Source organism: Pseudophryne corroboree, chromosome 3, assembly GCF_028390025.1.
Source record: "Pseudophryne corroboree isolate aPseCor3 chromosome 3, aPseCor3.hap2, whole genome shotgun sequence".
Lineage (NCBI taxonomy): Eukaryota > Metazoa > Chordata > Amphibia > Anura > Myobatrachidae > Pseudophryne > Pseudophryne corroboree.
In genome coordinates this window covers 433,623,259-433,650,197 of record NC_086446.1, presented here as the reverse complement: position 1 = coordinate 433,650,197, position 26,939 = coordinate 433,623,259, and the positions used below count along the sequence as shown (strand labels likewise).

The window sequence follows — 26,939 nt, the reverse complement described above, 5'->3', positions numbered from 1 at the left end:
TTCGGAATTGGCGGCTTTATCACATAAAAGCCCCTATCTGGCTTTCCATATGGATAGAGCGGAGTTGCGGACCCGTCCTCAATTCCTACCTAAGGTGGTCTCATCCTTTCATATGAACCAACCTATTGTCGTGCCTGTGGCTACACGTGACTTGGAGGATTCAGAGTCCCTTGATGTGGTCAGGGCTTTGAAAATTTACGTGGCCAGAACGGCTAGGATCAGAAAAACAGAAGCACTGTTTTTCCTGTATGCAGCCAACAAGGTTGGCGGCCCTGCTTCAAAGCAGACTATTGCTCGCTGGCTCTGTGACACGATTCAGCAGGCGCATTCTACGCCAGGATTGCCGTTACCGAAATTGGTTAAGGCCCATTCCACTAGGAAGGTGGGCTCGTCTTGGGCGGCTGCCCGAGGGGTCTCGACACTACAGCTGTGCCGAGCTGCTACTTGGTCGGGGTCAAACACTTTTGCAAAGTTCTATAAGTTTGATACCCTGGCTGAGGAGGACCTCCTGTTTGCTCAATCGGTGCTGCAGAGTCATCCGCACTCTCCCGCCCGTTTGGGAGCTTTGGTATAATCCCCATGGTCCTTACGGAGTCCCAGCCTCCTCTAGGACGTTAGAGAAAATAAGATTTTACACTTACCGGTAAATCTATTTCTCATAGTCCGTAGAGGATGCTGGGCGCCCGTCCCAAGTGCGGACTTTTTCTGCAAGACTTGTATATAGTTATTGCTTACATAAGGGTTATATTATAGTTCATCGGTTTGGACCGAGACTATGTTGTTTGTTCATACTGTTAACTGGGTAGTTTATCACAAGTTATACGGTGTGATTGGTGTGGCTGGTATGAATCTTGCCCTTGGATTAACAAAAATCCTTTCCTCGTACTGTCCATCTCCTCTGGGCACAGTTTCTCTAACTGAGGGCTGGAGGAGGGGCATAGAGAGAGGAGCCAGTGCACACCCAGAGTCTAAAGTCTTTCTTAAAGTGCCCATGTCTCCTGCGGAGCCCGTCTATTCCCCATGGTCCTTACGGAGTCCCAGCATCCTCTACGGACTACGAGAGATAGATTTACCGGTAAGTGTAAAATCTTATTATTTTCTTAAGTCACACGGCTTGATTATTATTATGCCGACTAAATAAATATAAGATAATCTGCTTATTGGTTCAGTAAAAAAAGAGGGGATGGAGAAAATTATCTCATGTTATAGCTACTGCAGCATAAGTCCGGCTTCAATATAGCGTTTTCACATAAAGGGGGAGATTCAAATGTTTGAAAAGTCAGTTGGGAGTCTGTTTCTTCCTGTCTATTAGATAGGAAAAAACAGACACCCAACTGACTTTTCAAACATTTGAATCTTCCCCAAAGTGTGATAAGGTTTCTTTCAATGACTGTCACACTGACATAAATCATCAATCCCAATTAAGAGGAACATTGTTTAATTTATAAACCACAAGCGTTGGCAACATATGTATCATTTAAACCCTCTAAGAGCTTAGAACATGTTAACCCAGTATGCCCAGATATGCTGACTATTCAGAGGGTAGCAGTCTGCTTTACAGTCTGAGGACTCGCTTTTAGAAGTGACAACTAATCCAAGAATTCAATGAGAGGGGCGGGTCTTTCCCCTCTCTCTCCTTGCCGTCTTAATCATTGCTTTACCTTCATGTTGATTATAATAACAGCATTGTCTTTGTACGATTTAGTACACAAACTCTTATTTTTGAGGACATGATAGTTGAAAGGAGTACATTATTATGGCAAAAAGGTGACAACTAATACAAGGAATTAAATTAGAGGGGTGGGTCTTCCTCTCTTCCCTTGCCGTTTTTCAACTATTTGTTCATCCTACTGTATAAAACACTTATCTTTGTACCATTCAATATACAAATGCATACTTTATCAGGATATTATAGTAAAAATAGATTGGTGTTGGAAGGAGTTAATATAGCGGTATAAAGTGTGACTGGGATTGATGATTATTTGTCAGTGTGACCGTCATTAAAAGAAACCTTATCACACTTTTTTTATGTGAAAATGCTATATTGAAGCCGGACTTATGCTGCAGGAGCTACGACATGGGATAATTTCCTTTCCCCCCCCCCCCCCCCCCTTTTTTTGCTGAACCAATAAGTATAATATTATTATGCCGCCTAAATAAATATAAGATAATCAAGCCGTGTGACTTAAGAAAATTATTTGTTTTATTACAGGATTTAGCAAAACATTCACACTTCTTACTAACCACAAAGACAGTTATATGTCTATAAAATACTTTTGGGGTATTTGACATAGATATTTACCTAGTATATGTTTATACATACATGATAGACACATATATTTACACTACTCTTATTTTATTGAGAATATTAAAGGTTACGTTTTAATATAATTAATCATATCTATGTAATATTATTTAATCTCAAAGAGTGCTCCAAAAAGGCAATACCTCTCTCTTTTTTTTGCCAACTGCCGATCTTTGTTTACGTGGAATGAAATTTGGTAATGTATGATGACAATCGACTATTTGATCCCAAACACTGGTAAATGTACAAAACCAGTCCTTCAGACAAATTGATAAGATAAAATCTGTTTAATTTAACCGATTTAACACCCATTTTTGTTTATTTTCCAGTGTTTGGGAGCAAATGCTTGTCACTTACTCCCATACAGTACCAGATTTTCATCCCAACCAGCTAGATTATACAGAAAATTGTGTAGTCTAGCTTTAGGTATTTCCTTGAAGTTCAACCAGATGGATTACTATGTGGGAGATTCCACATACAGAACACAGCATGGGTTGGGTGGGCGGCTGTTAGATCAGAGCTGAGCAATGAAGTTTGATAACACCTGGGCCCTGCATTGCATCTGTGTACTTTCTTCCCAGGTACATAACGGTTTGTAACTGACACATTCATTGGTGACAACAGTTACTTTTTAATTTATTTTTTGTGTAAATATACAGTAAGGTGTGTAACAAGAATACACATTCATTTCTGTGCATTTTCAGTTTTATATATGCTTTTACCAAAAGATATTATATCAATCTCCCATGTTTTTTTATTTCTGCAAGAAGCAATGTAAAAAAACAATAAATAGTTGTAAAAATATATTTTTCTCTCCAGTGGACTTGTACATTGTGCCTATACTGCCAGAAGAACAATATAAAACTGTCCTCACAGGGAGACTTGACCTAATGAATGTCCAGTGTAATTTGTCAGTGGCTGCACATAGTAACAGATGATGATCTGACTGCGGTTTCCACCAGTGATGATATTTTATACATCCTGGTGCTGTGGGTTGGATGTGATAGGCCCATAAAAGCAGAGGATTGGGGCCAAATTGGTTTAAAATAATCTATACAACTATCACAGTTGCTGCAGCTGCTCAGTCTTATGGTAACTTGTTCCCCAGTGACCCTTCAATAAAAATCTATAATTTGATGTCTTATGGGGATTTTTCTTAATGAGTACTTACCTATTCATAACATTCACATTATATATTCTTAATATCACAGAGCATTATAGCAGACTGCCTATCTTTGTATGTATATACACATTAGAGAGCTAGGTAATGATTTCGGTAGAAGAAAACAAGCTGACACCATTATCTGGATACTGTGGTTAGGAGAAAATATCCTTCACACTCACTCCTGTATTTCAAAATAGTGTAATTTGTTATAAACTCTTGTAAAACCTTTTATATGAGAAAACACACATTTTATTATTAATGAACTTTTAAAATTGTGTTGTAAAATATGCCTCTTTCCTAGGCAGCAGTTCTGACAAACATTAGGCATTTACTTGCAATGTCTTTTCTTAGCACAAACTAACACCTACGCATCTATTTTAGGTGTGACAGAACCAGAAGTCAGTGTTACTATACTGTTGTGCGGATGGTGTTGGCAGCACACTAACCCAGTACTATCTATGTTGCATCATTGTACCTCTTTATACAGAAACCTCTCCATCGAGGTTTGTCTGTTGCCCACATTCCTGTCACGACTGCCGCGTTGTATCTTGTGCAATTGATATCACACGCCCCAAACCCTTGTGAATTTGCCCTTGAATTGGACTGCATGGGATGACCTCACCATCCACAGTCATTATCCCAGTGCTTTCTTCTGGTTTTATCCGGAATGCCACTACAGGAACATGGGTCAGGTGTGGTATATCATGGTCTAGATGAGTTCCTTTCTCCATTGCCATAAATAGTTTAACAAGAGATTTGCGGGAGATTCTGGAGGTGGCATAGAACAGTTGAATATAACCTTCTCCTGGACCTTTCACCATAGGAGCTGTAAAGTGCTCAGCCCCTAGATGAGACTGGGAGAGTGCAAGGATGAGGACAAACTGATCTTCAACTACTTGCCAGTGACTTGGAACAGGCTGATCCAATGGTACTAGCAATGAGTCTTCCAAAGCCTGGGATGCCATACTGTCTGTTGAAGGACTTTGTCCAGAGTTACTGGGGGCAGGTGCATTAGCGTTAGTCTCCATCTCTGATGAGGATCCAGCCTGGAGGTATGAAAGTTGCCCGCTGTAGGTTCGCAATGCAGTGAGCCGAACAAAAGTGCCTATAGTGAAACGTGCGTAACCCATAAATCTATACTTCTCACTTTCTACATCAATGTCTGAAATAAAGCCCCAGGCCAGGCTAAGGAAGGAGAACATCTTCTGCTGGGAAGAGGTGGTCAGTGACATGATGTCCAGCGGAAGAGGCTGACCCTTACACAATATAAAAGCACAATTGGTCAGGAGTTTGGTACCCGTCACTTGCTGGTGTCTGCTTAAAACAAACAAATATAAATGACATACTTTGTACTAATTAATGGCAAATCTAGAATTATAATCTGATAGTACCCTTGTAACTCCTAAATTGTAAATATTAATATTTAAGCCAGTTGCAGAAACATGTAATACAGCAAATAGAAATGTACACAGCTTGTTAAATATGTCCTATTTATACCACAGATTTGTCATACTGGGATTATAATCCTACGTGATAATCTGTGAAGCATCACTAAATTTACTCTTGAGCTCCACTAGTGGTGTCTCTCTATTGGTATAGAGATAGTAAGAGATGATACACCCCCCAATACTGATGGGCAGTTGATGACCCAAACTACTTTAATGAAACAGGATGAAGTGGATTTGTGCTAGAACATGGGTCTTCAACCTGCAGCTGCTATGGAACTACACATCCCAGAATGCCCTGCCTAAGTTTTAGCATGCCTTAATAGCAAAACTGGTAGAGCATGGTGGGATGTGTAGTTCCACAGCAGCTGGAGGGCCACAGGTTGAAGACCCATGTGCTTGGATATGAGCCTATTAATGTCTGACACTTTGATATGGTGTGAAAGGTGTACAACGTGTGTCTTACAAAAATTAACTTTTCTCATTAAGAACTGAATAATCCATAGTAAGATAATACAACAGCTGCTTATCACTTCCCTGGTCTCATGGTGCTGCAAGACAACCTATACTAAACTCCCTTCCTGCTCCAGTCCAAATGCATGTTATTCTCCAGGTCAAGGGCTGTGATTCACTTTGTCGCTCTGTATTTCTCATGTGATGTCATCCAATATGGCCCTTTTTTTTTTTTTTTTTAAAGAGAGATTTTGTCTAGTTCTGCACTGTATACGGGATGTACTCAAAATTGAGACTGACAAAACAGACCATAAAAATATTGACACCAAAATGTTGACTGATAGAATGTCAACACAAACCGAAAGGGTGATATGGTTATAAGGTCAACAGTCAAAATGTTGACATTGAAAAAAATAAACGTTGCCAGCATCAAAATGAAGACACAATTACAATGTGGACAGTCATAATAAAATGGCAGAGCCACACCTGACAGCTGTTGTCTCCGATGCTTCTAGAAGCTGGTAACTTAAGACGACTGTAAGAGCCGGCAGCTCAGACACTTCAGTTTAGGAGCACAAACAGTTAAATCTACAGATTTTACTTTAAGGATTATAGATATTGGAAAATAAGCGGAAAACAAGGGGTGGGGTGCCCCGTATTTTCTAATAACCAGCACCAGGCTGAACCAGCCAAAGGGGATGACACATTGTTTACTACAAGGGCCAGCAGGCCTTTAATGCCTGGGCATGCTGGCACTTGTGGTTCTACAAGTGCTATCATGCCGGGGGCAGGCTTGCTGGGACCACTGGGGGTGTGAGGAATAGTCCTGGGATAGCCGTCTCATGAGGGGTTGAGTACGGGATCCTGGCGGTCAAAATACAGACGCTGGAATCCCAACCATCAGAATGCCGTTAGGGGGGCGAGTGGAACGAAGCCCCTTGTGGGCTCGGTGGCGCAATTCGCTTGCCACAGGTTCTTATTCCCACTCCATGGGTGGCGTGGCCACCCAGGAGTGGGAATAGCTGTAGCGGCGCTACCAGCATTCTGGCGGTCGGGATTCCGGCATCTGTATTTTGACCTATGGGATTCCAACTCCATCCCCTCATGAGAGGAGGTAGGGGGGAGGGTGTCCTAACTTTCCAAGGGACAACTAGACAAGGACTATTCCTCCAGCCCTTGGCTGACAAGTTTGGGACTGGTTGACATTATGGCAAGTGTACCCCACACTGTGTGTCTCCCAGCTATAACATTATCCTCCCGGCTGGTTCAGCCCAGTGCGGATTATAGGAAAATAGGTGGACCTCACACCGTTTTTTATGTTTACATAACGTACCTGTTGACAGTCTGGGGTTTACATTTTGACTGTGAGTATTGTACTGCACCAGTGTACTTTATATTATTAGAAAGCTGCACATTTTTCTAACCAAAGTGGCTGACCGTCTAGCTGAGTTACGTCATTTAAGATGACATATAGGAATGATAGAACATGTTACAAGACGGAGAACCTATGAAGGCATATATTATATTGTTGGCTCCGATATCCCTATTGTCTAGATACACTGATCCAAATTCTGAACTGTTAACATTTGGTACTATCATGTTTAATAACCAATATATTTCTTAATTTTCATCAAAGTTGAAAATGTTCCTATTAGAATCCCTTTTCACTATGTGACCCATTAAGACGGACCCATCAAGGTTTAGAAGTATGCAGCATATTAGTCCACTAAGAAGCAGTGGAATTACTGGGGCAAGATATGTGGACTGTAAATTTAGCCTACAAAATCAGGATTTTGGTACTTACCAATAAATCCCTTTCTCCGATTCCACAGGGGACACTGGAGCGCAGTTACAATGGGAAAATAGTAGGCAGTAACTGGGAGCTGGCACTTTAAAACTCAAATACTGTGGCTAGCTCCTCCCCTACTATGTCCCCCCCCTCCAAGCCAGTCTACGTAAAACTGTGCCCGAGGAGAGCTGGAATAAACTAACGTTAAAGTAGAGGAAGTTAACGCCGCCATGTAAACCAGGATAACACAAAACAAACCTGGAACCTAACCTAACAAAAGGTTAACCTGAGCCAAACAAGCAGTCACATAGTGATCTGCAAACCGTTAAGCGAAAAAGGAGGAAGCAGCGCTGGGTGTGCGTCTAGTGTCCCCTGTGGAATCGGAGAAAGGGATTTATCGGTAAGTACCAAAATCCTGATTTCGCCTTCATCCACTAGGGGACACTGGAGCGCAGTTACAATGGGGACATCCCAGAGCTCCCAAGATGGGCGTGAGAGCGCTGAGAGTCCTGTAAAACCGCTCGGCCAAACTGTGATGCAGAGGCCGCAAAAGTGTCAAACCTGTAGAATTTGACAAACGTATGTCGGCCCGACCAAGTAGCCGCCCGACATAAAGTAGTCATGGAGATCCCACGAGCAGCCCCCACAGAGTGCGTAGAGTGCGCTGAAATTGAAGACTGAGGTTCCCGAGAAGCTGCCAAATAAGCTAGTCTGATGGTCAGCCGAATCCATCGTGACAAAGTCTGCTTAGAAGCCGGCCAACCATGGCGGGCAGCATCGTATAGAACAAATAAAGAGTCGGACTTCCGAATAGCTGAAGTCCTATCCACATAGATCTTGAGTGCCCTGACAACATCCAATGATCTCGAATCCGGAGAGTCCACTGAGAGGGCCGGAATCATAAGTGGCTGATTGATGTGAAAATCGGACACCACCTTAGGTAGAAAAGACATGCGAGTACGGTGCTCGGCCCTATCAGCATGAAACACCAGGTAAGGAGGTCGACAAGAGAGCCCCAAGTTCCGACACTTGTCTGGCCGAAGCGAGAGCCAGGAGAACCACCTTCCAGGTGAGATATTTCATCTCCACTGACTCCAGAGGCTCAAACAACGAAGATTGCAGAAAAGAAAGGACCAGATTGAGGTCCCATGGTGCTGTCGGAGGGAGAAAGGGTGGCTGTATTCGTAGAACCCCCTGAAAGAAAGTCTGAACTTCCGGCAGCAAGGCTAACTTTTTCTGGAAGAAAACCGAAAGAGCAGACCTACACCTTTAGTGAACCCAGTCTTAAGCCTGCCGAGAAATACGCCTGCAAAAAACTGAGAAGGCGGGCTAAGCAAAAAACTGAAGGAAAAAACGCTCAACGTTCACACCAGGCCACATAGGCCTTAGAAATGCGGTAGTAGTGAGACGATGTGACTGACTTTCTAGCCCGAAGCATAGTAGGTATAACCGTACGAGGAACCCCCTTCCTTTTCAAGATGGCCTTCTCAACAGCCACACCGTCAAACGTAGCCTGCGTAAGTCTGGATAAAGAAAAGGACCCTGTTGTAGTAGATCGTCCCATAGTGGCAGGGGCCAAGGCTCGGCTACTGACAACAGGTGTAGGGTGGAGTACCAAGCACTGCGTGGCCAATCTCGAGCCACCAGGAGGACCAGAGCGTTTTCTCTCTTGATGCGTTGCAGAACCCGAGGCAACAGTGGGAAAGGAGGAAAGAGGTAAACGAACCGAAATTCCAAGAAGCCGTGAGGGCATCCACGCCCGCCGCCGCTGAGTCCCTCGTTCGAAAGTAATAAGGAGGCAGCTGATAGTTGAGGCGGGACGCCATGAGGTCGATCTGTGGTTTTCCCCACCGGTGGACCAGCTGACAAAACACCTGGGGATGGAGCGACCACTCTCCCGGGTGCATGTCCTGCTGGCTGAGATAATCTGCTTCTCAATTGTCCACTCCTGGGATGAATATCGCCTAGAAGGACAGAGCATACTCCTCCACCCAGAGGAGGATGTTGGTGACCTCCCTCATCGCCGCACAGCTGCGAGTGCCGCCCTGACGGTTGATGTACGCTACCGTCGTGGCGTTGTCGGACTGAACTCTGACTGCTCGACCGCGCAGCAGGTGATGTGCCTGAAGTAGGGCATTGTATACCGCCCGTAGTTCGAGAATGTTTATGGGGGGAGCAGATTCGTGAATTGACCAGCGCCCCTGAAACCGAAACCGATGTTCGAGGGTCACTGCCCCCCAGCTTCGTGTCCGTGGTGAGGAGAGTCCAATACCATACTCCGAACCGCCTTCCTTCCAACAGATGTGCCGACTGGAGTCACCAGAGAAGCGACGACCGTGCCTTTGGAGATAGCGTCACCCGCTGTTGAAGGAACAGATGAGATCCTGACCACTGATGTAGAAGACACAGCTGAAACGGCCGAGAGTGGTAGCGACCGTACGGAAGAGCTTCGAATGCCGCTACCATCTTTCCCAGAAGGCGAATGCACAGATACACTGACAACCGACGGTGTCAAAGTACCGACCTTACCAGCATCTGCAGAGACAGGATCTTGGTCCTGAGGAAGGAAAACCTTCTGACGGACCGTGTTGAGAATCATCCCCAAAAACAGCAACTGTTGTGAGGGGCATAAGTGAGACTTCGGGAAATTCAGGATCCACCTCTGCCGAATCAGAAGGTCCTGCGTTATCCGGATATTCTGAAGTAACAGGTCTGCCGAGCATGCCTTTATTAGCAGATCGTCCAGATAGGGAACAATCGTCACACCCTGCTTCCGAAGTAGGGCCATCATGACCGCCATGACCTTTGTGAACACTCTGGGAGCAGAAGAGAGACCGAATGGAAGGGCCTGGAACTGGAAATGAGTGTCCTGTATCGCGAACCGGAGAAAAGCCTGATGAGGAGGCCAAATGGGAAGATGTAAGTATGCATCCTTGATGTCTAAGGATGCCAGAAATTCGTTTTGCTCCAACCCCGCAATAACAGACTGGAGGGACTCCATCTTGAACTTGAATACCCTCAAATACGGATTGAGATCCTTCAAGTTCAGGATTGGCCTGACCGAGCCGTCCGGCTTTGGTACAAGAAACAGGCTTGAGTAATAGCCCTGTTTCCGATGTTGAGAGGGAACAGGGATCAGTGCCTTTGCGGATAGAAGCTTCTGGATCGCTGCCTGTAAGGCAACTCTTCTGTTGTCGGAAATTGGTAAACCCCCTGGTAAAAAAATACTGGGGCGGTCGGGCTTGAAAATCGAGCTTGTAACCGCAAATGATGAGATCCCTGACCCAAGCATCTGGACAGGACTGTACCCAGACATCCCTGAAGTCCCATAGACAAGCTCCCACCCTGTGGTCTCCCAGGTGGGAGGGAAGCCCGTCATGCGGTGGTAGTGGTGGAGGACTTAACCTCTGACTGGTTTGAGGCTGTGGAACCTCTGCCTCTACCCCTATGGCCATGGGAGGTGGAAGCTCCTCCCCTGGCCTGGCCTCGAAACCAGAAAGGGGCACGAAAGGATCGAAAGGAGGGACCCCTATATGGCCTGCGAGGGGCTGGAGCAGCATAAGGAAGATAAGTCGACTTACCTCCGGTGGCCTGAGAAATCCAGGCATCCAGACCCTTACCAAACAGAACTTCTCCCGTAAAGGGCAATGCTTCTGCTGCCCTTTTGGACTCCGTATCTGCCTGCCACTGCCGCAGCCAGAGAGCTCTGCGGGCCGAAATTGCTAAAGCGGAAATCCTAGCTCCGAGAATACAGATGTCCTTGGAAGCCTCGCAAAGATAAAGGGCTGATTCACGGATGTGATCCGCCAACTGTATCAGTTGATCCACCGGCAAATCGTCCCGAATTCCAGAGCACAATTGCTCCGCCCAAGCTTCCATCGCCTTGTTGACCCAACAACCTACCTGCACCGGGCGATGTAATACCCCCGCCGCTGAGTAAATAGTCTTCAAGGTGGATTCCAACTTCCTATCCAATGCCTCCTTAAGCGAAGTCGCTCCAGGAACCGGCAGAACCGTCTTCTTGGACAGATGAGACACCGAAGGTTCCACAATCGGAGAGGTCTCATAACGCGTCCTGCTATCTGCAGGAAAAGGATAGGAAGACATTTTTCTTGATACATGAAACTTTGCGTCTGGATGTTTCCAGGCTGCCGTTATGAGCGCATCTAGCTCCTCCGAAACTGGAAAAGTCACCAGCAAGCATTGGTTGGTGCCAAACCTTGAAGGGCGTAAGGCGTCCTGCTCTGTCTCCTCCACCTGTAATACTGAGCGAATAGCAGTAATAAGAGCCTCTATACCCTGAGGTACTGGTTCAGAGTCTTCATACACCTGCTTGTCATCAGTATCCTGAAAATCTACCACCGCCTCATCTAATTGAGGCATATCCTCATCAGATTCCTGCAACACAGAGGCTAGCAATCTCTTTTTAGAAGCCTGTGGCGGAGGACTAAAAGGACGGGGCTTGGGAAGGGATTAAAGCCCTAGAGAGCCCTTCAACTGATTTTGCCAGGGAAACAGCCCATGCTGGTTCTGGCTCCAGTACCGGGGCAAGTTGTTGGAACTGGGCCGCCTCTTTATCTTCCCGAGAGGCCTTCAGTTCACTAGTCAACAGGGACATAACCTCTGTGAGCTGTGTTGTCCATGCAGCGGTGTTCTGGGGCTCTAATGAGGGCTGAGCAGATGGCTCTGACCCACCATCCTCCCATAAAAGGTGTCCCTGTTTTTGTGTTTCCTTAGAGACTTTATCTGCCATGGCAGCACCTAGCACCTGTCACCCTCCCCCACACAAACACAGCAATAGGCAGAAGGGGGGAGAGCAGGGAGAAGCGTAGCCACAGCAGCCCTATCTATCCTGCACGCTACTGTGCAGTGTCAGGCAGCCATAAAAAAGTGTAGGTGCCCCCAGTGCCCCCTGTCCCCACTGTAACTAGCTCACTGTGACCGGGGGTGCTTCTTCCCGCGCTGCAGCCTTGGAAAATGGCCGCCAGCGCGCGCTGAGCACGGCGGAGCAGAGCGGGACTAAGCTCCGCCCCTCCTCCCCCGTGCTGCCGGAATCTTCTGCCGACGGAGCGGCCCCGTCACGCGCCGCACGCAGCGGTATCCGGCTAGCTCTGGAGAGCCCAGTGTCTCCTTCAGCCGGGGCCCATCCCGAGCCGCACGCAGCTGCGATAGGACCCCGCCGGCAGCTCCCACGGTGCAGACTGGCAGAGCTGCCAGTCTGTGAAGAAAGAAAAGGAAAAAAATAAATTTTTACAAGAGAAAACCCAAGAGTGACTAGCTCTCTTGGGCACAAAACAAAGACTGGCTTGGAGGGGGGACATAGTAGGGGAGGAACTAGCCACAGTGTTTGAGTTTTAAGTGCCAGCTCCCAGTTACTGCCTACTATTTCCCCATTGTAACTGCGCTCCAGTGTCCCCTAGTGGATGAAAGAGAAATAGCTGTTACTCTGTGGGAGGATAAAGTTCAAACAAAGAAAATAAAAATATAGATAGAACAGTATCATCTATTTGCCAGTGTACAATGATGTTAACCTACATGCAAATGTTAAAGCAAGTTGTCCAATTTCAGAAAGAAAAAAACATGGTCTTGCTTAAAAACAAGGCCCCACACATATGTATGGCCCCAAGTTCACATTTGGCCTTAGTAACTCAGACAGGATACATTCCTGAATACTGAGGCCTCCTGTGAAGATGCTTACCCAGAATAATGATTGATGGAGCTAGCTAGTGCATTCCCTGAGCCACCTGGAAGGATAGAGAGGGGCTTCTTAATAGCTTTTGCCCAATCCTGTCGTTCCATTAACCCATTAACCACCTGAAAAACAGAATTGTTTATTTAGACACAAATAGGAGTCACTTTTAAAAAAGTGAGTAGCGCTCCATGTTTTACATCAGTTACCTCATACATCAGTCCATCTCCTGACATTGCAACGATTACATCCCATTTAGACAGATCCTGGTCCCGCACCACCTCACGTGCCTGGTTGGGCCTCTCTGTGGTTTCAAGGAAACACAAATTTAATGTTATGCCAACACCAGACATTTCACATTACATGTAAAAAAATCCCTACTTTACATATTGATACATACATGAAGGGATTAGAGTACAGGACAAATGCACCTATAGCGCATCACTGTGTGCTGTAACTTTCCCATTTGTAGTTGGAATAGAATGACCATATCTTTTATTTAGACAAGTCCATGATAGACAATTCCTATTATTTGGCTGAAACAATGCCAAGAAAAATGGGGATGGCCCAGTTAAAATTACTAAATGGACAATGGCACAAACTATGTGCCACACACAAGGTCCACAAAATCTTCTATGAAGCCAAACCTATGAGAATAAGTTCTGGCCTTGACAAAGTGCTATACAGTAGCTTGCTCTTGTATATTATAGGTCATTTGTCTGCTACTCTGCATAATAATACATTATCAAAGACTGGAAGTACATAATTGCTGGATTTAGAACAATGGGATGCTTTTCCTCCAAGCGGATAAACAATGATGGCTTAAATAAATGATACAAATATTCAGATAAAATTGCACACACTAAAAGTATGTCCATGTTTGGGGGAATATAAAATGTATTTCTAATTGGGTGCATCTTCCCTATGATCATCACACGGAATAGCAAGATATGTATAAACTGTATTTGAGCAAGTTACAGTCAATGCTTTATGTAAATACACTTGTCATTAGTCATTACACTCATCCGCATTGCTAATAATAACTAACTAACTAACTAACATCAAGGTCTTTCATCTAGTACTAGGTTAAAGTCCTAAAATATATAGATTTAACCTATATGTCATCATACATAACCCTTTAGTCACCTTACCTGTCACCAGCAATGTGAAATTGGCATTGGCCTCTGTTAACATGGGCATCACATGGGTCTCAAAGAGAGTCAGCGCTTTCCCTGTACCCCCGCAAGGATTCAGCAGCACAAGAAATCGCACAGGGGAGGACCAGGGACGTGGTTGTCCTGAAACAACAGGTTTGATGTAGGTATCAATGAAGGTAAGTGGTTTATGCAAGATGCAACAAATTCCCAGGGTCAACTGTAATAACCTCTGCCTTGCAGGCATCGTCGAGGTTCCACAAGACTGGCCAATGTTTTAAGTGACAATGTGGCAGAAGCATTAAACCTGGAGAAGTGATAAAGCAGTGATAAGTGGCAATCATTACGGGTTTGAAAATGAAAGTTTGGGGCTGGCTGGCTGATGCGATATCACCTTGCACTTATCACTGCTTTATCGCTTCTCCAGGATTAATACATCTGCCCCAATAATTTAAAAGGCGAAACCATGTTGGTTTAGACCAGGACTGGCCAACCTGTGGTTCTCCAGCTGCTGTGAAACTGCACATCCCAGCAAGCCCTGCTGCAGTTTTAGCATTCCCTAATAGCAAAACTGTGGCAGGGCGTGCTGGGACTTGTAGTTTCACAACAGCTGAAGAGCCACAGGTTGGCCAGGCCTGGTTTAGACTTAAAAAATTATTGTCTCTTTAAAACATCAGCTAGACTCGCTGGAATCTCGCGGATGTTTTTTTTTTTTTTTTGCAGGCTATTACATTTACCCACCAGTCTTTAACTTACAGCTAAGGATAAACATAGGTGATAAAAGGGCATCCACTAACAAGCCTATCTGTCATTAGCGCTCCAGACCATGTTCTACTTGTATTACTAGGATTAAAAAGTGGTGCACCCCTTTACGTGAAGGCCTCCACACACCAGAATGACTCGCAAGCGATGCAATGCCGCTAACAATTTCCCTTGAATTCCCCAGCAGTCCTGGACAAACAATATAGTGCATGCACACTGTGTAATCTACAAAAGAGATCATCAGTGGCCACATCCAGGAGTATGCTGTCATTAATAAGCTAATAGGTATCCCGGCAGTCACAATGCGACAGATGCATTAAACCTGGAGAAGTGATAAAGCGGTGAAATTCTGCCTCCGACATACCAGCGCCACACGCTATTCTTCTGTGGGTATCCACGACACCCATAGAGGGAGAATGTAACCGTGCCCGCAAGGGGCATTCTAGCGCTCACCTCGCTGCCGGCATACTGGTGGATGGGATGCCGCTGTTGGTATACTGACAGCCGGCATCCCGGCCGGCGGTAATTCATACTGAATCCCTGTCACCGTGTCGGCTGTGTGCCTTCATGTGGCCCCATACTGCGCTCAGCTATATGTTTTTTCAACGGTTATAACAAAACGTATTGGGATCACAGTACAGTATATGGCCAATAATGTAAAAATAACTAGTTGAAAAAGTAAACTATTTAGAGCACCAAAGTTGCATAAAGCAAACTCATTAACAAAATAAATAGAAAGTACTTGTATGCTAGTAACAGTTTGTATATAGTGCCATCATACCCTATAGTGATTTAAAATGGACGACTAACATTAATACAATAGGATTGGTTAAAGACACAGAGGGGTATGTTTACTAAGCAATGGCTTTTCGGCAGTTCTGGCTACAGATTTAAAAGGGCAATAATGTTAAATACAAAACCAGGGGGTATATTTGCCAAGCGTTGATTTTGGCTTTTCAGCGGTTTACTGGCAGGGTTGCATCAGCTGAATTTCCAAAGCCCAATGGAAAATTACTGAAAGCTCAAACTTTAGAAAGCATCTGAACATCAGCCAACCTTGATGTTTCCCCAGTAGAAGTTTAGAAAATCTGTATCTACCAAGTGGTGGCATTATAACCCCATGGGAAACCACAGACAAACCCGCACAAATAAATTAGGTGGTTGTGAAGGATGAAAGTGTTCAAAAAGCATGCCATTAGTGCTGTCTGGTCAATCAGAAGGAGAGGAATAACAATACACTTAGGGGGTCATTCCGACTCGTTTGCTCGCTGCGTTTTCATGCAGCAGAGCGAACGGGTCCCTGCTGCGCATGCGCCGGCGCCTTTGTGCGCCTGTGGGACGGCCGTAGCAGGGCAGCGATCGCCTCTGCCTGTCAATCAATGGGCGGGAGGGGGCGAAGCGGCGGCGTTTGTCTGCCATTGTGTAGGCCCGGTCCGGCCAACGCAGGCATGGCCGGACCGAACGGGGGGCGGGCCGCAGCGGCTGCGTGACGTCATACGCAGCCGCTGCGGGCCAGGGAGCAAGGAGTAGCTCCCGTCCAGCACGCTAAAGCTGCGCTGGCCGTGAGTTACTCCTGAAGTGCAAAGGCATCGCCGCTGTGCGATGCCTTTGCACTTCTGCGAGGAGGGGCCGGACGGACATGCGGGGCGGACTAGCCCTGTGCTGAGCGTCCCCCCACATGTCAGGAAAGTTGATCGTAGCTGTGCAAAATTTTGCACAGCTACGATCAACTCGGAATGACCCCTTTAGTCAGGTACACACTAGACGATATACTCCATAAGCAATATCTGCAGTTTTTGCCCTTGAACTCCCAGGCACACGAGATAGCGATATCATTCAGTGTGTATACACTAATATCGTTCACTGATGGCATCCTGCCACAATACCGAACATGCAGTTTCTGACGATATAAAGTCTCTTACAGTCTCTCTCAGATGCTGGAGTCAGCTGGAGCCTGGCTGAATTACTTACCTCCAAAGGTCAGAGACAGACCATCAGCAGTAAAACTGGACAGACAGAAGGTGAACTGGAGCACTGGATGCACCAGTCCAGCGGAAGTGCCCAAAACGCAGCGCGGCAGGGGTGAGGGGCAGGAAGTGTGCGGATACAAAATATCGAGGAAGAGAGCTGAGCAGTTCCTGTGGGTGCCATTGGGAATAAATTAATAAAAAATAAGACCGGTGCATGCGCAAATGCCAGAAATTACATTCAAAAGCTAGAGAACGCTGATCACCACACATTATGTGCTCTGATACCACTTCTCTCCCATGTATTAAAGTGGAGTTGTGTGTTAAATGACAGGGGCTATCTTTAAGATAGTTCGCCGATGTGCCAGCGTATGAACGGTAAGTGGCACTGACTGTTCCGACAGCTGCAGCTAACGATTTCAACAGCTGCAGCAGTCGCTGCCCCATTTACAGCCACTGTGGTGTCTGCATGGGAGATCTCATGATGCTTGTGAGATCTCCAGCATGCTCAGTGCAGCTGGCCAAGCAGTGAGACACAGCGCGTCAGCACTAGACTGATGCATTGTGGGCTCTGATAGGAATCGCCGGAGGGCACAGTTTTCACTCCCCCTCTCCAGCAGCCAAGATGTCTTGTCAGCATTGCTTCCTGCTTTGCCTCAGTAAAGAAGCGAAACAAGAAGCGATATAGTGGCGCATAGTACAACTACCCCAATAAGTGGTATCAGCCAGTGCCGTAACTAGGCATTTTAGCGCTGTGTGCAAGAAACGACAGTGGCGCGCCCCCCCCCCCCCCCTCCATGTAAGATAGGGGCAGTGCAAAATTTATAGGGGCGTGGCTTCACTGGGAAGGGGCGTGGCCACAAAATAATAGCAATTCAAACTATAGTGCACAGTAGTCTACATTATTCAAATTACACTGCACAGTAGCGCCACTACACCAGGTAGAGCCCCTTTTATACATTACAGCAGACAGCGTCCCCCGTTTTACACATTACAGCAGACAGTCCCCCTTTTTACACATTGCGGCAGCCAGGCCCCCTTTTTACACATTGCGGCAGCCAGGCCCCCTTTTTACACATTGCGGCAGCCAGTCCCCCTTTTTACACATTGCGGCAGACAGGCCCCTTTTTTACACATTGCGGCAGACAGGCCCCTTTTTTACACATTGCGGCAGCCAGTCCCCCTTTTTACACATTGCGGCAGCCAGGCCCCCTTTTTACACATTGCGGCAGCCAGGCCCCCTCTTTACACATTGCGGCAGCCAGGACCCCTTTTTACACATTGCGGCAGCCAGTCACTTTTTACACATTGCGGCAGACATTCCCCCTTTTTACACATTATGGCAGCCAGTCCCCCTTTTACACATTGCGGCAGCCAGTCCCCCTTTTTACACATTGTGGCAGCCAGGACCCCTTTTTACACATTGCGGCAGCCAGGACCCCTTTTTACACATTGCGGCAGCCAGGACCCCTTTTTACACATTGCGGCAGCCAGGCCCCCTTTTTTTTTTTTTAAATTCAAAAGTTTTTATTGAAATTTTTACATAACATTCAAGTACAATTACAACAAACTACAGACCCTCCCCAGCAACTGTTGTAGAGCATAACAATAGAATTGCATTTGGTAATTTCCAAGATATTGTACATATAAGTAAGGCAAATAAACAACTATATGTGGAAGAATTTAGCAACTCGTGTGGTTCTTGTGTATAGGTGCATACCAGAGTGCGCCGGCCTGACAGATTCACTAATTTAGAAACACTTCAATCGGTATTTAGTTAATAACCCCATTCAGCCACCAACATCCAGACTCGGTACCACAACTATCGGTGTATATATGGTGAGTTTAGCCAGGCCCCCTTTTTACACATTGCGGCAGCCAGTCCCCCTTTTTACACATTGCGGCAGCCAGGCCCCCTCTTTACACATTGCGGCAGCCAGGACCCCTTTTTACACATTGTGGCAGCCAGTCACTTTTTACACATTGCGGCAGCCATTCCCCCTTTTTACACATTATGGCAGCCAGTCCCCCTTTTACACATTGCGGCAGCCAGTCCCCCTTTTACACATTGCAGCAGCCAGTCCCCCTTTTTACACATTGCGGCAGCCAGGACCCCTTTTTACACATTGCGGCAGCCGGTCCTCCTTTTTACACATTGCGGCAGCCAGGACCCCTTTTCACACATTGCGGCAGCCAGGCCCCCTTTTTACACATTGCGGCAGCCAGGACCCCTTTTTACACATTGCGGCAGCCAGTCCCCCATTGCGGCAGCCAGGACCCCTTTTTACACATTGCGGCAGCCAGGACCCCTTTTTACACATTGCGGCAGCCAGGCCCCCTTTTTACACATTGCGGCAGCCAGGACCCCTTTTTACACATTGCGGCAGCCAGTCCCCCATTGCGGCAGCCAGGACCCCTTTATACACATTGCGGCAGCCAGGACCCCTTTTTACACATTGCGGCAGCCAGGACCCCTTTTTACACATTGCGGCAGCCAGGACCCCTGAGAGAGAGAGAGAGAGAGAGAGAGAGAGAGAGAGAGAGAGAGAGAGAGAGAGAGAGAGAGAGAGAGAGACTTACCTTATCCCCGCTGACAGGCTCCTCGTGCTGGCATCTCCCTCTCGGTGCAGGCAGTGAGGTGAGGAGGAGGAGGAGGGAGGGGGAGCAGGGAGCCGCAGCAGCGCTATTTCATTGGTAGTAAGCGCCGCTGCAGCATCCCCCTCTTCTTCCGTATTGGCTGCCTGGCGCTGCTGTGGATGCTGGGATGAAGGAACCGCATCCCAGCATCCATAGCAGCGCCGGGCAGCCAATACAGAAGGAGAGGGGCATGCTGCAGCGGAGCTTACTACCAATGAAATAGCGCTGCTGCGGCTCCCTGCTCCCCCTCCCTCCTCCTCCTTGTCCGCTGCCCGGCGCTGGTCTCATCTCCCTCCAGCGCGGCGCACGGCGCAATTTGACTCATTCCTGCTCCCCCTCCCTCCTCCTCCTTGTCCGCTGCCCGGCGCTGGTCTCATCTCCCTCCAGCGCGGCGCACGGCGCAATTTGACTCATTACATGCCGCTGGCCGTGCGCCCTCAGGGCAACTGCGCTGTGTGCCAAGCCCACTTGGCACACACGTAGTTACGGCCCTGGTATCAGCATATGAATATATCTACCAGAGTCAGACCATAAAGAGATCACATGCGTAGACGACTGGAGGCTTTTTTGACCTGGTGGCTTCTGACAGTCATCTGGCCAGATATATGATTAATGCTTTTTTGCGAAGTAGGGGAGTGTTAAATCACCTGCCCTTACTGGCTTTTGCGCCTCAGTGCACTTGCACCAGTTATTTTTTACCAAGCGGCACCCATGGTTATTGGGGGGGGGGAAGGATTTTAATTACCTACCGGTAAATCCTTTTCTCACAGTCGGTAGAGGATACTGGGGTTCCATTTAGTACCATGGGGTATAAACGGGTCCACTAGGAGCCATGGGCACTAAGAATTTGATAGTGTGGGCTGTAAAGTGGGCTGGCTCCTCCCTCTATACCCCTCCTACCAGACTCAGTCTAGGAAACTGTGCCCGAGGAGACGGACATACGTTGAGAGACGGACATACGTTGAGAGACGGAAATAAGGAGATTTATGGTAGACTTACCATGGTTAAATCTCTTTCTGCGAGGTACACTGGGTTCCACAGGGAATACATTCGGGTGTAGAGATGGATCTTTATCCAGAGGCACCAACAGGCTAAAGCTTTAGACTGTGCCAGAATGCATTGCGGGGCCTCCTCTATAACCCCCACCTCCAGGCACTGTGAGCTCAGTTTTGTTAACCAGTCCAATGCAGAAGCAGGTAAAAAAGAGAAGGCAGATGTTAGTCACATAGAACCACGTTCTCACGACAGGAGAAGGGACTAGCGGCTAATGCCATACAAACCCAAAGAAGCTAAGTGCGTCAGGGTAGGCGCCCTGTGGAACCCAGTGTACCTCGCAGAAAGAGATTTATCCATGGTACGTCTACCATAAATCTCCTTTTCTGCAGCGGGGTACACTGCGTTCCACAGGGAATATATGGGGATGTGTTAAAGTAGTTCCTCAAGGGAAGGGACGCGCCTTAGTGAGTATGAGAACCCGGCGTCCAAAGGAAGCATCCTGGGAGGCGGAAGTATCAAAGGCATAGAACCCAATGAACGTGTTCACTGAGGACCACGTAGCCGCCTTGCACAAATGATCTGCGGACGCGACACGGCGGGCCGCCCAAGAGGGTCCAACAGACCGAGTAGAATGGACTTTAACAGCAGCAGGAGCTGGAGGTCCAGCCTGTGCAGAAGCTTGTGCAATCACCATTCTAATCCATCTGGCCAAGGTTTGCTTAGTCGCAGGCCAGGTAAAGTTGTGAAAACCAAAAAGTACAAAAAGGGAATCTGACCTCCTGATAGAGGCAGTCCTTTCCACGTCTATACGGAGAGCCCGTACCACATCCAAAGACCTCTCTTTGGAGGACAAACCAGAAGAGATGAAGGCTGGAACCACAATCTCTTGGTTAAGGTGAAATAGATAACACCACCTTAGGCAAATAACCAGGGTTAGTTCAAAGAACTGCCGGGTCACGGTGAAATATCAGAAAGGGTGGACGCCTTTGTCCGACACCCTCCCAGCAGACGCAATAGCCATTAGGAACAGGACCTTGACCCATTTAAGGTCCATTGACTCAAGAGGTTCAAATGAAGACTCTTGCAGGGCATTCAGAACAACAGACCGATCCCATGGAGCCATAGGAGTGACATAGGGAGGCTGAATCCATAAAACACCCTGAGTGAAAGTATGAACGCCAGGAATAGACACAATTTTTCTCTGAAACCAAACCAACAAGGCAGAGATATGAACCTTGAGGGAGGCCAGACGAAGGCCTAAGTCAAGGCCTTGTTGCAAAAAAAGCCAGAAGTCTGGAAGTACTGAATTTGTAAGCATCGTAATTCTTAGCAGCACACCAGGTGAAGTAAGAATTCTAGACCCTATAATAAATCCACGCAGATGCCGGTTTGTGGGCCTTTAGCATAGTTTGGATAACTGCCTTGGAGAATCCTTTGGCCCTCAGGAGTAAAGCTTCAAGAGTCACATCGTCAAAGCCAGTCTGGTCAGGTCTGGATAGAGACAAGGGCCCTGAACAAGGAGGTCTGGGCGTTGAGGAAGTAGAAGAGGATGCTCTATCGATAGACGCTGCAGGTCTGAGAACCAATGCCGTCTGGGCCATGCTGGAGCGACTAGTGGTAGTATTCCTTCTTCTTGTTTGAACTTCCGTAGTACCCTGGGCAGGAGTGACACTGGAGGGAACATGTAGGGCAGCCGAAAGTTCCATGGAATTGTCATAGCGTCCACGAACGCTGCTTGAGGATCCCTGGTTCTTGATCCAAAGACCGGAACTTTGTGATAGTGTTGAGGCGCCATCAGGTCTACATCTGGTAGACCCCACTTGTTCACTAGGAGTTGAAAGACTTCCTGATGAAGACTCCACTCTCCAGCGTGCACATCCTGACGACTGAGAAAATCACCTTCCCAGTTGAGGACTCCCGGAATGAACACTGCCGATATTGCCGGCAGAAGGCGTTCCGCCCAACGAAGGATTTTTGGCACTTCCATCATTGCCATGCGGCTTGGAGTGCCGCCTTGATGGTTTATGTACACCATCGTGATGGCGTTGTCTGACCGTACTTGAACAGGCCTGTTCTGTATCAGAGGCAGGGTGAGAGACAAAGCATTGAACACAGCCTGCAATTCCAGAATGTTTATCAGGAGGAGTGATTCCTCCATGGTCCACCGACCCTGGAAAGAGTGTTGCTCGAACACCGCGCCCCAACCCTTCAGACTGGTGTCCGTAGTCAGTAGGACCCAGCTGGGAATCCAGAAGGGACAGCCCATACTCAACTGCTGGTCCTGTAGCCACCAGGTTAGCGACAGGCGAACCTCCGGAGTCAAGCAGATCATGTGAGACCTGATCCGATGAGGCAGGCCATCCCACTTGGAAAGGATTAACCTCTGTAGAGGGCAGAAATGGAATTGAACGTACTCTACCATGTCGAGAGCCGACACCATGAGGCCTAGTACTTGAATCGCCTAGTGTACCGACACTCTTGGGCGAGAGAGGAAGTATCTGATCCTGTCCTGAAGTTTCAGGACCTTCTCTGTAGACAGAAACAGCCGTTGACTGTGTATGTCCGGTAGTGCCCCCAGGTGCACCATGCTCCGAGCAGGGACCAGCGAGGACTTCTTCCAGTTGATGAGCCACCCGTGGGCTTGTACGAAGTTTACCGTCAGTTGTAGATGACTGAGGAGGACATCGTGGGAGTTTGCCAGAATCAGCAAATCGTCCAGATACGGCAGGAACCTGACTCACTGGCGACGGAGATGAGCCGTCATCACGGCCATAACCTTGGTGAAGATCCGAGGGGCCAAGGCCAGTCCAAACGGCAGAGCCTGGAATTGATAGTGAAGGTTGCCAATAGCAAACCGCAGACATTGTTGATGCGATATGGCAATAGGCATATGCAGGTAAGCATCTTGTATAACCAGGGATACCATATAGTCTCCAGGTCCACGGCCAGTACAATTGAGCGCAGTGTTTCCATATGGAACTTGGACACTCTCACAAACTTGTTCAGTGATTTGAGGTTATGAATAAGCCGGAAAGACCCATCAAGTTTCGAGACTAGAAACAGGGTCGAGTAGTATCCTCTGCCTCTCTGGGACAGAGGTACCGGCACTACCACTCCTGTATCCAGGAGGGAATGCACAACCATCAGTAAAGCTTGCGCCTTCAACGGATCCGAAGGGATAACCGATGTGCAGAACTAGCGAGGGGGACGTCTCAGGGAAGAGACTGTGTACCCGTGAGAGACAGGTTCTCACACCCATGCGTCTGAAGTGGTCATTAACCAGACCTGGATGAATCGTAGAAGTCGGCCCCCTACCCTGGGATCCCCCAGGGAGAGGCCTGTCCCGTCATGCAGCAGACTTGTCATGAGAAGCAGGCTGACGAGCAGCCCAGAAAAGTTAGGCCTTGGGAGCACGAGTCAATCTTGGGTATGCCTGACCTTCGCTTTCCCCTAAGGTCGAAAGCAGGGAAAAGTGGTACCTTTTGCCTTCTGTGCAGAAGGAGTAGCATTTGGGAGAAAGGCAGTCATAGTAGCTGCCGATTCAGACCCAATTTGTAATTAGGTCTTCCCCAAATATGATGTCCCCACTAAAAGGGGATTACCTCCAAGGACTTTTGGAGTCCAGGTCCACCATCCATGACCTCAACCACAGAAAACGGCGAGCCAGGACAGACGTATTCGACGCCTTGGCAGCCAACACACCCGCCTTAGGGGACGCCTCGTGGTGTAGAAAAAGGTGGCGGTGAAATTCTGAGACAAGGAATGTCTGGCATTGTCAGATATATCCTCGGGCAGCTCTTCCTCTAATGCCTGATCCAGTCATCAATCTATTTTGCAACCCACAGAGGACACAATCGTGGTCTATGTACAACACCCGTAAGGGAGTAATAGACTTCAGGCATCCCTCCACACGCTTACCTGTCGATTCCTACAGTGAGGGGACAGTGGTGAGAGGCCGAGTGGACGACACCCGATGGGTGACGCATGAGTTCACTAGCAGTGAATTACCTACTCGTTATATAACTCTGCAGGGGGAGGATATCGAGCTAATGCCCGTTGTAGACAGGGGGAATGTCTTCCCTGGATTAGACCAGGGGTCTTGTCTGATGTACACTTAATGGTCAGATTGTGGCAACAGAGTTGAACATATCAGTTTGCTTAACCACTGTAGGGTTCTTATCATCAATGATTTGTAGGATTTGCTTCCCAGTAACCACAAGGTAAGTGGTATCATTTAGCAATGGGAAATCCTTGTCAGATACACCTAATATAGGGACTGACACAGGGCCGGATTAAGCCTTCGGGGGGCCCAGGGCACTAAAGACAGGGGGGCCCTCCCCCTCTCATCAGCACCGCCCCCTTCCCCCATGGTTATGCCTGCTGTGTGTGTACTTCTCCTCCCACAACAGCAATTTCCTGTACCCACATACAGAGCAGGATTTATACTTCATTGGGGCCATAAGCAAGAAATCTGTTTGGAGCCCCCCTCCCTCAACTGCATGCAATTTCACTCACACACTGCCCCCCATTGCCACACACACACACACAGCGCCATAGCTGACCACAAACACACACACTGCCTTACTGACACGGACACCCCTTACTAACATGGACATCTCTTACTGACACAAGCACCTCTTACTGACACAAGCATACTGACAGACACAATTACGACACACACACACAATGACACAGACACACTTACTGACACACACACACATCTCTTACTGACACAAACACACTTACTAACACATGCCTACCCAGACACCACTTACTGTACTGACAGATAGCCCTTATGAACACAGACATCATATTGGCAAATACATACCTGCTGACAGACATCCCTTACTGACATACACAATACAAATACAGTACACTTACTGACACATGCCCCTTACTGATACAGACATCCCTTACTAACCCACTTACTGACACCACTTATTGGCACATTATCATACATATTTGCTGACAGACATCCCTTACTGACACAGATACAACTTACTTGATGCAAATACCCCTTACTGACTCACATAACACAAATACACCTACCGACACAGGTGCCACTTACTGACACCACTTATTGACCGAGACTCTCTTTACTGAAACACACACTTATTGACACACACACACACACACACACACACACACATACACTTCATGACATGAATTCATACCCCACCCCCACTACTAAGACAAACAGACGCTATTACTGTGTGCAGCTGGTGGCATGGCAATCACCTCTCTTTGTAGCTTAACCTTTTGCACTTGTTATCATAATCAGCAGAAGCCGAAGGTCTCGGGTCTGACTCTCCTCTTCTCTTCTATTCCGACTGACTCCGCACTGGGTGTCTGTCTCTTCTCAGTGACACTGGGAGGAGGCGTGCCCCTGCAAGCCAGAGAGCTACTGCTGTAGCTCTGTAACTCTTCGTGCTTCTACTCAGTGCGACTGTGTGTAAGGGGCAGTTGTGTCTGAGGCAGAGCAGCTCAGACGGGGGCCCCTTGAGACAGGAGGTCCCGGGGTACAAACCCCCTGTGACCCCCCTTAATCCGTCTCTGGACTGACAGGTCAGCAAATACCCCTCTCTTCAGATAAAATATCAGAGAGATTATTGGAGAGGGAGGAGGAAGCAGCCTGCTTAGATGACCCAGACACAAGAGTGACCTGGAATACGGTTTTGCCCGACCAAGGAATGAGTCAAACGCTACAATCCGTGAGGCAAAATTTTCCCACCCAATGCGGAGTAACCATGGGGACATCAGTGACTGTAATATTACAGGTGGTCCTATAGGGGGCATAAAGCGTTCAAGTAGAGAACCAAGTAGGTTTGTGAACGCAGCCCAGGTTGGCTCCTGATTGATTACAGGAGCTGCGGACTGACTGGGAGATGTATGAGACATAGTACACAGACCATCACACAAAACTTCCCCCTCAGGTAAATCCAGTCTTCTTAAATAAAGTGAAGGTTTAATACCAACGTTTCAAGACCTTAATGGTCTTTTTTTCAAGGTGCTGGAAAACTATACAATCAAAAGTGCTTACCTTAAATAGCAGTGAGAGACTGAGAATCAATCCGTGCAGCCCGCCTACCGTACGCCGTCCTCCTGGTCCCTGACAAAATCGCTCAGATTAGAATCCAGATGGATATATACACCATTCACCCTAAGGGACTGAATGATAAAATTTCATGGAACACACTTACAGAATAAGGCTAATCCTTTTGCGGACTCTTTTGGTTCTTATGACCTTTAACCTTATAGTGTTTCATTGTATTGTAAAATGTTCTAAAAACTGCTTTTTCATTCCATGTTTTTAACGTGTGCACTGTTTTTTATTTTTCTTCAGAACATCCATGCAGCGCGCCTGAGACTTCCGTTCCTCACCATGGCAACTTACTGTGTGCCCGATCAACCAGCCAAACACACTACGAGCCAGGAAGTGGCGGGTCCACATCATATACATGGTTCTATGGTAACCGCCCCATAATGCCTCTGGACACAGTGAGTCCGTGGGCGATGACGTCAGGGACCAGGAGGACGGCATCCGGAAGGCGGGCTGCACGGATTGATTCTCAGTCTC

At 47.4% G+C, this 26,939-nt stretch overlaps 1 protein-coding gene across 2 annotated transcripts in view; it reads right to left on the bottom strand.

Moving 5' to 3' along the window:
• Positions 1 to 2,916: 2,916 nt before the first annotated feature.
• The window catches only part of SPHK1 (sphingosine kinase 1), a 65,286-nt gene continuing 41,263 nt past the window's right edge, over positions 2,917 to 26,939 (bottom strand). The window contains exons 2-5 of one of the 2 annotated variants that reach the window (XM_063960413.1): positions 13,998 to 14,144; positions 13,056 to 13,150; positions 12,856 to 12,971; positions 2,917 to 4,787 (exon numbers count right to left, since the gene is read on the bottom strand). In XM_063960413.1, coding sequence (XP_063816483.1) covers positions 3,998 to 4,787; positions 12,856 to 12,971; positions 13,056 to 13,150; positions 13,998 to 14,144 — 1,148 coding nt within the window. In that variant the 3' untranslated portion in view covers positions 2,917 to 3,997. The remainder of the gene's footprint in view (positions 4,788 to 12,855; positions 12,972 to 13,055; positions 13,151 to 13,997; positions 14,145 to 26,939) is intronic. The other variant, XM_063960414.1, reaches the window with a different exon arrangement.